This window comes from Vigna umbellata, chromosome 3, assembly GCF_029865625.1.
Source record: "Vigna umbellata cultivar VRB3 chromosome 3, Vumbellata_1.0, whole genome shotgun sequence".
NCBI classification, from domain to species: domain Eukaryota; kingdom Viridiplantae; phylum Streptophyta; class Magnoliopsida; order Fabales; family Fabaceae; genus Vigna; species Vigna umbellata.
The window spans coordinates 47,198,398-47,214,731 of NC_142167.1; the positions used below are offsets into that span (position 1 = coordinate 47,198,398).

Here is a 16,334-nt window from a genome sequence, read left to right on the forward strand (position 1 = left end):
AATCCAATTCACTGTGTTTTCCATACCATTGACTTTTACAACGGATCAAAATCAATAAAAGAATCGACCGTTTTACAGTTGATGCTAGAGAGAATAGAACCAAAATACAAAATGGGAAGAGATCAATTTACAAAAATGCTCCAGGCGGAAAATCTGTATATAGGCCCAAAACTAAGCAAAAACGAAACTCACTACTTATGATCATGATAAAGTGGGCTTTCATTTACTCCAACTTTTGTATATAGATTAGCCACTACCTAATATCATTTGGTACAACATTTTGTCAAATGTCTTCTATTCATATCTAGTATTGGGAAACAATAAAGTTTACCTGCCTACAAAAATCTACTGGGACGTTTTCGTTCCCTCCTTGGCCGGTTTTGCACGTGGGAAGTAAAAAGCTCATCATCCTTTTCTTCCACAATGGTATCCATTGGTTTATCAACACAAGCATGTAAAACAGTCTCCATCGCTTCAACATGATAAGACATTGACCCACTGTCATCAGATATGATGGTTGGCTTGCTTGCACAATGTTCTTCATTTAGTAATGCAGATCCTGTTTTCAATTTGGAAGAGCATACGTGATGTCCTTTAGGTTGACACTTTTTCTTTGGTTTGTTTCCTAGAAAGGATGCAAGGGTCATATGGTCGTCGTTATCATCACCAGTCAAAGCATTTGTATCCTCTCGGTTTCTAACTCGTCCATCAGAAACAATATTCGGCGGCACAAACAAATTTATAGTTCCAACAGTATCACATGATTCAGACGAGCCGCTTTGGTCATGAGATGGATTTTGACTTTCAACCTGCTCAGGAACATCTGTAATCCTAGAGGAGAAGGAAGTCTGACTCAATTTTTTGGTAAATCTAGATAATATCTCATTTGATTTGTTGCGTATAAAAGACGAAAGGGTCATGCTGTCCCAATCTTGATTTTCCGAATTCGCAATACAGGTAGATTGGTTTTCTGAACCCTCGATGCAAGTCTCGACCTTGTCACTACAAGATATATCCACTAATTCCTGGGGACAAATTTTACTTCTTTTTGCGTGCCTTTTGGATCTCGTGTTCTTCTTGGGAAGATCGCTGCATGCAGATTCTGCGTAGAACTCATCATCGTTGTATACTTCTGTATCTTGTACTTCTTTGGCACAACGTCGAGTTCTTTTTGCACGTTTCTTAGAGCTTGTTTTCTTGGAAACATTGCTGCATGCAATGATCAAGAATTAGAAAACAAAGGTATACCAGAATCAATATTAAATTTCAAATTATACGACCAGCATATTATACTGAAATAGTAATCCCAAGAATGGTGGCATCACAGGTGTAAAATGTAAAGAAACAAGGGGAAAATGAAAGGATAGAGGGGAGTACCTTGACTTGCGCTTCTTGGGAAGTTTTGAAGCACCAATATCGGATTTTGGAGCTAACGCAATTAAAGGCATAAAATCATCAAGTGTAATGGTTGGCCGTTCAGATTCTCGATCAACGAAGTTACAACTAATGATAGACCTTTGCTTCTTTCTTGCTTCTTGAAGCAAAGGAACTTGTTCAGGACATAACACCTTCCATCTCCTGTTCAATGAAAAGAATAGGTGTAAGACTATAGAAATTGAGATTTTTAGATTTTAATCATTGAACTTAATTTCAACTCATACTTTCGGCACTGTGAATCAGTACGGGGAGGCACTTCTTCAGCAATCTTAGACCAACAATATCCATGCTTGGCAATTGCAGCTTCTAGTCTTAAATCCTCCTCCTCAGTCCATCCACCCCATTTCAAAGAAGGATCCAGACTATTGAGGTATCTGTCATAAGAAAGTTCAAGAACTTCAACAAACTAAGACCATAAAAAACTACGTCCCCAAAATTGTTAAACAAAATGCATATTACCTGTCCCTACACTGAGATTGGATCCGGCCAGGAACATATTTAGCTATTTGATTCCATTTCCGTCCAAAAAGCATGACTGCTACTGTTAAGCGCATATCCTCCTCTTGTGTAAAGCTCCCTTTCTTTTCAGGACAAAGGGATTTTTTCCATCTGCATCACATACAAAATGCAGCCACCAATAAACTCTAGTTCTCCAATAAACTTAACTTGATGTTAATTTATTGACCAGACACAATTGCACATATTTAACCTTTTAATATCAATGACCATATTTTCTTGAAACAGTGTCATTTCATTTTCAATATTATGTTTCTTTTTGTTTTTAACATAAAGCAACCGGTAAGAGAAACAAAGGAAATAAATAAACAGAGTCTCGAACTATTATTAATAGATATATTCTTGTTTTCCTGTGATGAAGATATCAAAGCAAATCACTTAGCAAATTTAGATGGGGACCTATGATGAATTGTGAGAAACAAGGTACGAAAGTAACGCACTTCTTCAAAGGTTAAATATATGAGGATGCCATCATTTGCATTTCTATATAATTCAACCTCCAGACATACATAAAATATCACAATCCTAAAGATGTAACTGGGAATTCTCTCCCAGTTGAAATAGGGTTGCTGTAAATTACCTAGTACTGACTAAAACAACAGGGTAGGGTATTATTGTTTTATGTCACTAAACAAATGCCCAATCTTACCTCACCCTACAGAAGAATAAATACTTCCTTTCTCAACCTTCCACTTTTCAACAATACTGCATAAACAAATTAGCTATAATGGTTCGAACTATACTGAACTGAAATAAAATAATTGAATTTGACAATCACCACAGATCATCAAGGCCACATGATAACAGCTTAAAAGATGATTCCAAAGCAAACTGTGAACTACACATAAAATGTACCTTATTTTCTTAAGTAGGGTGAAAGCCTACCGTCAAAGATTATTTGATTTCGATAATGGTCTTGCAACCATACACAAATTAAATTACAAACATGGAACAAAATTTAAATAGCTAACCAACCTATTTGAGCATTGGGTTCCTGTCCGCCGTTCTAAAACAGAAGCCACATACTGCCAATTGCCATCACCAAAATACATCACAGCAGAATAGAGTTGAGCATCTTCTTCCTCAGTCCATTCACTATTTAGCATGGAAGGATTTAAGCTCCTTTGGAATCGTGACAAGCATTGAAATGGAGTCCTGCTTGTGCCCAATGATGCAGCAATTTCGAACCAATTCCTGATACCTGTATCTTGTACAATAAGTAAAAGGGACTTGTCCTCTTCCTTAGTCCACGCACCTTGGTTGATCAAAGGATCTTCATAATTCAACCACCTGTGGTTGCAAACCATTAAAATACAGTGAATCAAAAGTATGGAATCCAACCATTCATACATATAGAAATTATTCTATGGTCTACATAACAGACATCTGTGATAGTGACAACCATCACAGACATATTAAGAACAACCATGTTAACATCATTCCATGTACAACCCCACCTACATGATGTGTTGATCTTGAACTCCTACTGAAAGCCAAAAATGTCAAACTGACTCTGATGGTGATAGTCATAGGTGTCTGCAATGTAGTGGAAAAATATTCTTCATGGAAAGGCAATAAACGTGAAACAGTAGTCAAAGAACTGTATGGACAAGACTAAGAATACAGCACAGGTTATAATTAAGCAGCTAATCAAATCTACAGTGCAATTAAGAGAGAAGTTGATTATCTGTTAGGTTACTTTATGCCAATAACCTAATCAAGACTCTCTTCTCACCACAACTCTCAAATAAAGAATGGAAAAGTATGTATATATGTATTAATGATGAATGAGTGAATCAGAATACAAGAATCACCCCAAGGAAGCCTAACCTTCCTCCTCTGGAAAATATCCAGTCTGAACAAATTCTCCGATCCCCCTCTCCCCCTACTTAGTTTATTATTTATACCTTCTCTCTCTTCTAACAACTATAACATATTACTCTCCTTACACGTGTCTCACACGTGTCTAACTCATTCTCTTTTATTCCTAACATTACTCCCCCCCTCAAAATCAACCTTGTCCTCAAGGTTGAAGTTAGGGAATTGTTATTTGCCGTAATGCTCCTCTTCCCTTCCCAGGTGATGCCCTCCAATTCAAGTCTGGAGGCTTGGGTGGTGGCAAATCCTCCTCCAATATCTTCCATTCTTCCTGGATTCTATCAACTTCCAACATTCTGCTCCTCGAATCCTCCACCGATGTCTTCCATTCTTCCTGCTCAATCTCCATGCTCAACTGCCACCAATCTACTTTCATTTTTCCCAGGGATGCCAAACAGGTAGCTCCTAAATTCACATCCAAACCTCCCGACTCAAAGAAATAAAGTTTGTCTCTGATTTCTAATTCCTTCATCTCAACAATATATTCATTTCCAGTGCTCAATATGTCCATTTTGCTAACAGACTCACGTAGGCCACTCATCATCGCCCCCCAAACAGTATCCCAATCCGTCACCCCATATGTAACATGATCTGGAACTGAATCCTGCCCAAAAAATTTTCGGAGAACCTTAATTGCATGTTTGAGATGACCCGAAGAGCTCCAGCTTTGACCATCTGTGGCTACTTTACCAACTTCTAATGCAATAAGGGCAGGAACCCCAACTGCGTTCCTAACATTACAAAACATAAAGTAGTGACCTCTAGTGTTTCTCCTCGCATTTGTTGCTTCCAAGTAGTCCCCAGCATAATCCCAAACTTCACTAGGAAATTCCAGAACCACTGTATTTAGAGTTCCATAACTAAAACGCTTCCCCGAAAAACATTTCCATTGTGGCAAAGGTGGGTACCACTGTATAGTTCCAGCCTTCAAACTGCCCAGTAAAACAGTAACAAGAACAGTATCACCAAAGAAATCGTTGTTATTTGCTGTAGAAACTTTGATTTTATAATATTGACCAGGCTCCTTGATATCATCTGACACATTTGTTACAATGTGGTTCAAGGGAATTGTGATTCTTTCTCCCAGATACTTAACAACGAAACTGTGACCCCTTATAATCATACCATGATCTCCTCCAAAACTCCTATACACTTCATCGTGATTCCAATCGGAAAGAGAAACATTATTAAGTGAAGCAGCACAATCATGCTCCAAGTGAGTGTAGTGCCAATCCCTAACCCTCCTCTCCTGAGAGTTCAAAATATCCTCATCCAGCTTTCTTTCCACCAAACTGTCCCTTTCGGAATTAAATGGTCTATTTGCCGAATTGTTTTGTTTGGTTTCTTTGTCATTGCGAAAGCAATCACTGTTCATCATTGTCGACCCAAGATCGAACGGATCACCAATCAACGAATAAGTATCTGATCTTCGCTCAATAGCCCCCACAGCCTCAACACCATTTATAATGCCAGCTCCAAGATCGACAGAAACAGAAAATGAGTGATCTGGTTTTCCCGATGCTTGTGGCACCGAATTTCCCAACTCCTGGAAGTCCTTGTTGACGCTTCCCTCCTGTAGCTCCGCTGCCAGCTCCTCACAAACGGTGTCTCGATTCAGTTCGCCGAACCTCCGCGTCAGCGCTTCCGTGAATATCTTCCAATTTGGATGTCGGGTTTTCTTCCGCCAGAAACGAATCCAATAGTAGCTCGCGCCTCTCTCCATACAGGTATATACCAACTTCATCTTCTTCCTCTCCGTCAAGTTCTGTAGATCGAAAAATTTCTCTGCCTTCGCGATCCAGCCCCTGGGGTCCACTCCTTCGAATGTTGGGAGTTCAATGCGTTTCATCCCGCTACGTTGCACGTCTCCTCTGTCCTCTTCCGCTTCGTCCTCCGACTTCTCTGGTGGTCGCCGTTTGCGTTCAGCGTTGACGGAATCGCGACTCCCTTCGGAGCTCCGACGCTGGTTCCTTCTTCTCCCACGGTCGCGATTAATGTTTCGTCTTCCACGGTCGCGACTCTCCTTTCGAGCCCTTCCTCTCATCTCCTCTCGAATCTCTTCCAACATGGCTTCCATGGACTCGAACTTTCCTTCCCACCTTTCCTCCAGTGCTTTCATCTTGTTCTCCATCGCGCAACTCCTCCGATTTGGATCCGGCAGGTCGGACCAAATTGTTAGGTTACTTTATGCCAATAACCTAATCAAGACTCTCTTCTCACCACAACTCTCAAATAAAGAATGGAAAAGTATGTATATATGTATTAATGATGAATGAGTGAATCAGAATACAAGAATCACCCCAAGGAAGCCTAACCTTCCTCCTCTGGAAAATATCCAGTCTGAACAAATTCTCCGATCCCCCTCTCCCCCTACTTAGTTTATTATTTATACCTTCTCTCTCTTCTAACAACTATAACATATTACTCTCCTTACACGTGTCTCACACGTGTCTAACTCATTCTCTTTTATTCCTAACATTATCCCCCAGTGATAAATTATTATTGATAGAGCATTTTAATACCCAACCCGAAGAAACAAGTTGTATACGGAAGCTACATAATTTCATCACAAGCTGACCCTATTTAAAGGGATTGCGCTTTGTCAATTTGTTGTCCCCAAACCCACCAAAACATGATTCTACTAAATCATAATACTACCTTAATCTATTCTTTCACCTACTTCATTAAAGATCAATGTTAGCAGCTCTTATATATGTTCATAGAAATAATTTGAAAATGTTCAATCCACAATGTATCAATAAAGCAGTACCAATGTAGGTAGCTAGAACAAATATGAAGCACGAGTATAGCACAATAACAGTAAAATAAAACACTTTATAATAAGCAAGAACCACCTTTTCATGCATACAAACACACAAGAAAACTTCACCAATTAGTAAAATTATACTTTGATTAAAATTCAGCACCAGTTCACCAATATCAGAAACATAAAATACTTTATCATAGAAAAGATCAAACTTTTCATGCACACGAAAACATAAATGAAAAGCTCACGAATTACAAATTATATACCTTGATTCACATTCAGCACCAGTACGGCCACCAACATACATGGAAGCTATCATATCCCAATTAACTTTAGGTAAAAATTTTCTAATCCTCTCTGGTGTGACTTCAAGATCTTTAACAGATGCAATTATATTATCCATGTCATCTGCCTCCCGAAGCAATTCCTCTGAACTGTAAAGGAGGAGGTGCATCAAGGGAAAATTCAAAACACAACAGGGGAAGGGTCACATTGGTCCAGCAGCAGTTAGTGATTCAGTAACATAGGACAAAATAGAATTGATATTACCTAGTTCTATCAATTGAAAGTGAGAGTTGAAGCACCATTTCTTGGAACTGTTGCTTAATTCCCTTCAAAAGATTTTCCCTTTCTACCTTGGACCATTTTTTCCGATCTAATGAAAATGGAAATCTTTCCAATACCATTCTATAATTAGCGGCATGAGAATTTTCTTCTGGGCCATAACACATTGCAGGTACCCTTTTTTGCTTCTGCCAGGAAAGAGTTAAATCAAGGATTGCCGATATTAAAATTAATCATTGACAATTGACACTCTGACATACTAAGCTCACAAATGCTATGATACCAGCCACTAAATAGATTACAACTAAACTACCTACATGCTTTTGAAACCAAGCTTTACACTGAAACTTTTGTTTAGGGTTTTGGGAGTAAAATTGTGATTTCTCGCTAATTTTCTAAAGCATTTTTTTCTCCAGAAACACAAGGATTTTTAACCATTCCACAAAAGAACTACCTCTGTTTTAACCTATGTTCCTTCAAATGTTACAGGATTATCTTTTTTTTCCTGTACTCCATTCTTCTATGGGACTTTCCAGTTCAAATTTTGCTATTTTTTTCTCTAATTTTCAATGTTTTTTTCAACAAATTTCACCACCAGTTTTCACTTTTTGAAGGCCACCAATGTTTTTTTTACCATGAATTCCTTTATTTGTGTATTTCTTTAGTATATGTGTACTATAAATTATTTAGTCTGTGTTATCCCTGTTTCCCACTATAGTATCTTCAAAAATGACTGCCACATGCTACTACTTGAGATTGGTAACCATGATGTAGTTTTTTTTTTCTTTTAATTCATGTTAGCATTTATAAGCTGTACCATATCTTGAACTTTTAAGAACCTTTCCTCTCCATTCCATTTTTATATTACCCATGTTTTCAAGTATCTAGGTTTTCACAGGAGAGAACCCTTTGTCTCCATACCTACTTCATATTACCATTCAAACTCATTAAACTGTATGAAACAGATAACATCTATAGTTCTCGTAATTAAAAAATTAAGTTTCAGGTGAAAGAGAATCTTGAACAGTATCCACTTATAAATGACTGGTACCATTATTTCATAATGAAATAGTATAAATAATAATTCAGACTTCAGTAAACTGTAAAAGCATCACACAACTAACCTTATATTTCTTTGGAACAGAAGACTTTTTTGCAGATATTAATTGAACACGTGGATCTTTTTTCAGTGATAACACATTCCCTGTTCTTCTATTGCACGAAGCCTGGAAGTCCTTAAGAATTTTGATTCTATTCCTTATCTTTTTGTTTTCCTCAATTTTAGCCTCAAGCTCAATTAACTTACCTCTAAGAAATCTCTGCAAATCCCTATTTTTCTTAATGGCATCAATAAAGCACTGAACAACAGGAGGAAAGCTCAATCTTTTCTGTGGTAATCTAGATGACTCCCCTGCATCGGGTTCAGAACTCTCAACAAATTCACTAAGCTGCATTTCAATGTTTTCAATCAACTCCTCTGTGGCAGCCTCTTTAGGATCTTGAGAAATAGGATATAATTTACCACCATCTGATTCGTTATGTGTTGAGCCATTAGCAACGTCACCCTCACAGCCCATGCTGGAGGTCTGATCCTCCTCAACCAACACTTTCTTTCCATCTTCATGCAAACCTGATATTGTTACCATGCCAAGTTTGTTACAAAAGCTAAAGTAGAACTGGTAACAAGAAAATTAAGAGAATATACAAACATTATAAGGTAAAACACCAAGTCCCAGTTGACTAGAAGTAGTATGTCCTTATTAGGGAAAACTGAGGTCCGGCATTGACTAGAAACTAGAAATAGTGCCTGATAAGTGCTTATAACGCTAAATACAAGGGTTTTGAACAATGAGTTAAGTTAGGCCCATAATCTCAAAAACTTTAATCCTAAGTCATCTAAACTATGTAACAAAACCGAATTCAATGATGAGAGATTTTGTATGATGAATTAGTTATTATAAAGTTTGCATTACAACAGAGGGAAACATGGATGGATTGAATTTGGGATCTCTCTCATACTGGAATCCCACAAGAACTACTACCGTATTCGGAATCAAAATTCAACAGCGAGAACGCACATAGGAAGCTCAAATACCTTCGTTGTAGTCGCCAAACCTTCTCATGATGGCGCGCACCGTCTCGAGGTCATCCAAGTCGTCGTCATCGTCAGACAAGGCCAACGGCGCAAGCGGCGGAAGAACGGATAGAGGCTGGTAGAGGCTCTGCACTCTCTTGAGACATTCAAGGTCGTCCTGGCCGTCTGAGTCCGAGTCGGTGGCAACCGAAACAGTGGCGGTGCTGGCGTCAATGGGCGGGTCCTCCGACGAAACTCCGTCTTCGGCGGCAGAATTATCTTTGGCGCCTGGGACAACAATCCTGCAGGCTCGGGAGAGCGCGGCCATATCGTCCTTGAAGCCGTCGTCATCGTCGTCATCATCGGTGGAGGAGAGATTGCCGAAATCGTCGACGCGAGGAGTCATTAGATTGGGATTTCTTCTGAATTCACCAAGGTTTCTTCCGAATTTCACTCTGAATTTGGATTTCACGCAAGGGTTCTTCTGAATTTCCCGCTGCACTGATTAAATTATTCTAAAAATAATCAAATCCTATTATAATCATTTTCATGAAAGTAATTTATTTATTTAGTAAATTTAATTTTTCTTTTTTTGAGATAAAAGGAGTTATTTGAATGAATAAATTAAAATTTAAAAAATTTAAAAAGGTATTTTAAATAATTAAAGTAAAAACATTTAAAATTTATTTAAACAAATAAAGAAATTAATTATTTTTCTTCATACATATTATATACATCTAAATATTATTTGAATACTTAAATTTGACTACTATTTTTTTTTAGTAAATTTAAATTTTAAAATACATATTTTTAAATTAAAAATTTAATTTAAAAAAGAAAATTCTTTGAATATTTTAATAATTTTAACATTATTATAGAATAATCACATATTTAATAGGCAAGAACATTACAATTATTCAAACCTAACCACAAAACCAATTTTTATATATAACGAGTTTTGAAAACCAAAAATACCTATAAATAAAATAAACTTTTTGAATTATTTTTCCAGAACTTCAAATATACATAAGAACTAATTTTATTATTTATAACGTCACCTAGTACGTGCTCCATTAAAACATCATCATTTGCTCACATCAATCAGGTAGTTATTACAAAAAAGAACTACAAGTGAACATAAAAAAAAATAGAAGGGTAAACTAACTTTTATAAAGAAACAATCACAATTTAATTCAACCATACATAATAATTTCATTCTCAATCCAAAACAAAACTTAACCAAATTCATAACATTTAGACCTAACCATCTAGATGTGTATACTAAAGTCAAACTATGGTAAGTTATACACTTGTAGTGGTGGAATAGTCGGCTTCCCCAAGTTACCACACAAGGTTAGTCTGTTTACCACTTATGGCCAAAGAATCAAACCATAGACTAGGACCTTCTACTACTCCTTACCACATAACCCTCATTCTTTACTTGAGATAGGATGATTAATGGAGTCTCAGAATAACTTCCAAGACTGAGTCTTTACTTCAATACAGCACACTACTAAACACCACCATAGAGTCTCACCATGAGGTCCAAGGAATGAAGCCAAACATTGATACCATACCAACAACATAATTCATTATTACTTTTATATCATACTTGAAATATCATCACACACATCACCATATTCATCAACCATTAACATATACAATATCCACAACAATATGATTAATCTATATAAAACATTCTAAACAAACATACATAAAACTTAAAGAAAAACCCAAAACTTTCCTATACTAGACTCAAGCCTAGCGAGCAAGTCACCTGCCCAGCGAAATAAGAGAAACAAAAGCCCAGACCTGCAACACAGAAGTGACGCTCAACACTACTTCTTACCACTCAATGTCCCCCAAACAAACAACACAATGCTCAGCAACTCAGAGTACCCCAACGTTCATAACACAAAGAGCTCACTATTTTCGCAACACTCAACATTTTGTAGTCCAATGGCCCTCTCAACGCCACTCCAAGCCCTTTGACACCGTACCAGAAAATCAACAACTTTGATTCTTGATATATGTGTATCAAGTCATTTCCAAATGACTAAATTGGTATCCTAATACTTGTAATTGTTTGGAAAACATGTTTAAACCTTGGAAAACAACATTGATTCTTCATATGTGTTTGCCTTTGGAGAGACAATATATGTTGGTTGTGGTTATGAGGAGAGCCTTGGGTGGTGTGATATGGATTGTGTTTTGAACTAGAAGAGGAGTTTGGGTTGAGTAAAGTGTACAGAAGATAGGAAAGAGAAGATTATTGTTAAGGTTATGTGTGTTGTGTTGAAGGGTAGGGTTGTGTTGGGTAGAAGTGTTACAGAGAACTAGGTGCTTCCTCTGGTTTCGAGTTGTCTATTTGGAACTCGAACAGCAAGCGGAGCCAGTCCAAAAGGTCCATCTTCTTCTCCCACCGCATGAATTGATGCTTCGGGAGGTCTCTGACAGATACCTCTAGATATCGGAGCGACGGGTGGTCGTTCTAGACATAGACGAGAAAGAACTGAAACTTTTAATTTCAGTGCTTGCAATTTGGAACATCTTGTGGCGCACGCCCTAATGACAGTGCTTCAATAACTAAATAAAAAACATTTTCTTAAAGTATAAGATAGAGAAAAACCTGAAAAAGCATGCAAAAACCTGCGTTGGACAAAAAAATAGAATAAAGAGAAAAAAATTTAACTTCGTTTGTATGTATTTAACGGAAGAGATTTCATTGAAACAAATTTTATCAAGTGAGGACGCAATTGACACATTTTTTAAAGGATGAACTAATTTGACATACGTGAGTGAAACTGAGGACAAAATAAGCTATTAAACCTATATTTAAATAAAATATTTAAAAAACACAAAAATAATTTAATTACAAGTAATTTAAATGTGATGTATTTTAATTTTCAAATTTTTAAAATTATTAAAATATCTCATAAGGTTACTGAATTTATTTTCTGAACGAGACATACAAGGTTATTGAATTTCGCTGAAAATTTATTTTTTGGTTATATTAGTGAATATTTTAATGTCTAGACTTAATAACAAAAGCCCGTCTAGCTCAGTTGGTAGAGCGCAAGGCTCTTAACCTTGTGGTCGTGGGTTCGAGCCCCACGGTGGGCGTTAGCTTTTTAACTTTTGTTGATATCTGCCCCAGTACGCAAACAGCCCGTCTAGCTTTTTTTTTTTCTATTATATTTGTACATATTATGCTCAATGGGCTATTGTCTGGGCTCAATCTAGTGGCCCAATTACTCACTATAGGCATGATTCTTCATGCACTTCATATTTGAAATGTACTGATATGTAGAAAGAAGCTGCCCTCACAATATGATCCAAGTGGAATTTAATTTAATCATACTATAAGACTCCACGATAATTGTGCTTAATTTTTTTCTCATTTATATTAATTCTATATTTACCTTGATTAAATTTGCTTTCATCCATGTTAATAATTAAATTTAAACTTAACTTAATTCTATAAAATCGATTTATAATTTACATTTATCTATATAATATAAATTCATCTTATTTCTATACGAGAATTTAAAAAACAAGACCAACTTTACACGAGAAATGGATGCTATGTTTTCCCACAACAATATAAGATATTAATCCTTCACACTGAATGAGACAAGGCAACTTTTTTGTCCTTTCTAAAACCAGGGAAGTTTCTCAGAATCTGAGAGCAAAATTGGATGATAGCATTCAGATCCCATGTCCTTCATTAACAAAACAAAGACAAAACACAGTTGTCAGCATCTCATGCTTCACGCACACCAAATCATTTTCTAATCTAACATCTTAGTATTTTCACATTCCTTATGCAGTATGTTTCAACCTTCTCCTTCCAACAACATCTGTCAGCTATATACAATACATCACAGGTTGGCATGCACGAGTTCATCATTTTGCTTCAATATTCAACAACAACACTATCCTATAACCTCTGACATATCCACACAAATGGAACCTTCCTTTCGACAAACTAGTACCTCAGCTGTTTCCACCATCCCAATTCCGTACCTTCACTTTTGCTTCCTCGTCTGAATCTTAGATCTAATTAGAGTCAAACTTTTAAGGTTTTCAACTGTGTATATATATAATAACTCTTGAAGCACCCTATGAGAACCTATATACCATAGCCTTGACTCGATAAAGAAAAAGAACAAGTTTTCTGCAGCTTTTGATTTTCTGACACACCCTTTATCTCTTCCTCTCTAGTTATGGCAGCCCTTGATTTTGTTGCCCTAAAGGACTTGCACAATTCAGCAAATAGCCTTCTTCATTCTCCATTGGTTCGAGAAGCTTTTGTGCATGAAAGAGAAGAAAAATGGGTCGATGATGTGTCAGAGTCATCACTGAGGATGTTGGAGGTGTGTGGCATCTCAAAAGATCTTCTCTTGCTAGTGAAGGAACACCTCCAAGAACTTCAGTTCACCCTGCGCAGAGCAAGCATTGGTGATGAAGGAATTGAGGAAAAAATCTCAGCATGCAACAGGTACAGGAAGAAGGTGAAGAAGGAAACGTTGAAGTGTTTGAAGTGGTTGAAGAAGGGCATGAAGAGTGAGAGAGAAGTGAGTCCAATGAATGAACAAAAACTGGTGTTGGTGGTTGATGTGCTGAGAGAAGTAAGGGTGACAAGCATTTCCATTGTTGAATCACTCTTGTCCCTTGTTTCTTCACCCTGGTTGGATTCAAAGTCAGGGAAAAGGTCCTTCACATCAAGGTTTGTGCGTGTGAGTGTTCATTGTTCAGATGATGAGATGAGCTATGATGCCATGGTGATTCAAAGTGCAAACAAAAGATTAGCAGGTGTTAGGATGGCCATAGAAGATCTTGAGGTGGAGTTGGAGTGCATGTTCAGACGTTTGATCCACACAAGGGTCTTGCTGCTTAACATTCTTACCAAATAGGAAACTTAGTTTTTTCAACCCTTTAGTTAGACACATTCTTTCAATTACTTAATTAGATTTTTCACACCCATTCTTTCACTTATCTTCAAATAACAAATTCTGAATCTGCAATATAGTTGAAGACTGGCAATTCTTGTGCAGTTTGTACTAAGAATAAAAGCAATATTCATTCAATTCTTATATATGTTTTATTATGCCATAAAACTCTTGATTTTATTCTAAATTATAAGGGGAAATTCAATATTAAGGGGAGGTTGAGAAAGATAAGAAGAAAAAAAGAAGAAGGAAACAAGAGAACAATAAGCAAAAGAAAAGAAAGGAAAGTGAAAAGTAAAATTGTTTATATAAAGAAAAAAGGTAAAAAGTTAGAAGAAATTCCATAATAAATTTGATTGATATTAGATTTAATTTGGTGAGTTTTGATTGATAATACATTTGATTTATTCATGTGATTAATTTATTCACTTGGTATATTTAAATAACATAATTAATATTTGTATAATTAATTAAATATAAATATAAATAAATTTAATTTTGTTAAAAATATTTAATAAAAATATTAATTTTAATAAAAATATTTTTATAATATTTATATAAAAATTAGATTTTGTTTGAATTTGAAGAAGGACAAAACTGTTTAATTTTTAAAAAAATTAGAACTAGAGACAATAAAAGTGAGGGACAAAATTGAGACTAATGCAATTACATATGACCTCACAATGACATGTGACACTATTAGTGTCACGTTACACTATCATTGTCATGTGGCATAGTGTCAACTTGGCATATGACAAATTTTTTTTTAAAACATTTTAAAAATAAAAAAATTTTAAAAATAAAAATAAAATCACAAACTGACACGTGACACCCTCTTTAATGGTGTTAGTACGAAACTGATAAAACCTAATTGCTTCAATTTTTCAAAAATAGGGACTCAATTGACAAAAAAAAGAAGTGAAGGACCTATTTAAAAAAAGTCACCAGAAATATAGACCATATGTATGATTAAACCTTCATATTATGAAAATAATTTGATTGTAATATTAATATATAAAAAAAATAATTTATGATACAATTTTAAAAATTTGAATTAAAAAGAATAATTTTTCTTGAAATTAAATTAAAGTTAAAATAAATTTTAAATTAAAGTTAAAATAAATTTAAATTTAAATTAAAATATTATAAAACTTTAATAAAAAATATTTTGCAATAAGTATATTAAAATAAATTATCAAAATTTAAATTAATTTATTTATTTTAATTATTTATCTTTTAAAATAAACATATATAAATCTTTCTAAAAATAATAGAAATAGAACAAAAAACTTTTAGCACTTGATGTAATAGAGAACATATGGAAGGTCTTGAACTTGTAGATTGTGAAGAGGGTAACTAGTTTATGTACTCAACTTCTAAGGAGGACTTAGACTATATTCTATTTCTAGGATTTCCATGAAACTAAGGAAAATGTAGTACCTAATAACACTATGTCTAGTTTCAAGGCAGATAGCCTAATCCGAGTCACTAAAACCCTTAATTTGGATGTCGATCGATGTTAGTTGGAAAGAAAAGACCATGCCCAAGATTAACCTTTATGTATTTGAGAATATGTTGAATGGCTTTATGATGATGTATAGTTGGCCCTTGAACAAATTGGCTAAGTAAGTGAATAGAAAATTTTATGTCAGGTCTAGATTAGTAAGATAAAGAAGCTTTCTTATTAAATATCGGTAAGAGTATGTGTTGTGTGTAGGTTCGTTGACATAAAAAAGCGCCTTTATGTTGTTCATGAGAGGAGTTTGACATGGTTTGTTGTTAAGAATTTCACTCTCATTTAAGATATCCAACACATTTTCTTTGACACAATTGAATACCCTTTTTAGTCCTAGCCACTTCAAAGCCCATAAAGTACTTCAGTCTCCCAAGGTCCTTAATTCTGAAAGTCTAGAGTAGCATACTCTTAGTTTTGGTAATGACACCCATAGAATCTCTAGCCAATATCACATTATCTATATACATGAGTAAAATACTAAATGTGCTAGCAAGACAAAGCCAAGGTTTATAAGAAAGCAAGACAACTTTGCAAACCACTGACGACTTGCTTGTTTGATCCCGTATAAAGATTTAGTTAGGTGAAAAACTTGCCCTTGCTTAGGAAGGTTCAGTGGAGGATTCATGTAGA

The 16,334-nt window shown here is 35.6% G+C and overlaps 2 protein-coding genes and 1 non-coding gene across 3 annotated transcripts; 2 read left to right on the plus strand and 1 right to left on the minus strand.

The window, feature by feature from the left end:
• Positions 1 to 94: 94 nt before the first annotated feature.
• LOC124821910 (uncharacterized) lies at positions 95 to 9,741 on the minus strand. The gene is made up of 9 exons (XM_088110696.1): positions 9,258 to 9,741; positions 8,287 to 8,792; positions 7,148 to 7,350; positions 6,865 to 7,032; positions 2,929 to 3,243; positions 1,897 to 2,046; positions 1,662 to 1,811; positions 1,378 to 1,578; positions 95 to 1,209 (listed from the first exon to the last, which is right to left on the minus strand). The coding sequence occupies exons 1-9, from the start codon at positions 9,640 to 9,642 to the stop codon at positions 336 to 338; spliced, it is 2,952 nt and encodes a 983-aa protein (XP_087966822.1). The 5' UTR covers positions 9,643 to 9,741; the 3' UTR covers positions 95 to 335.
• Positions 9,742 to 12,286: 2,545 nt separating this feature from the next.
• On the plus strand, positions 12,287 to 12,359 carry TRNAK-CUU (transfer RNA lysine (anticodon CUU)). The gene has a single exon. It is a non-coding gene; the product is annotated as a tRNA-Lys (tRNA).
• Positions 12,360 to 13,462: 1,103 nt separating this feature from the next.
• On the plus strand, positions 13,463 to 14,152 carry LOC148202746 (uncharacterized). The gene has a single exon (XM_088108928.1). It carries the CDS (start codon positions 13,463 to 13,465, stop codon positions 14,150 to 14,152), a length of 690 nt encoding a protein of 229 aa, XP_087965054.1.
• The last annotated feature ends 2,182 nt before the right edge of the window (positions 14,153 to 16,334 follow it).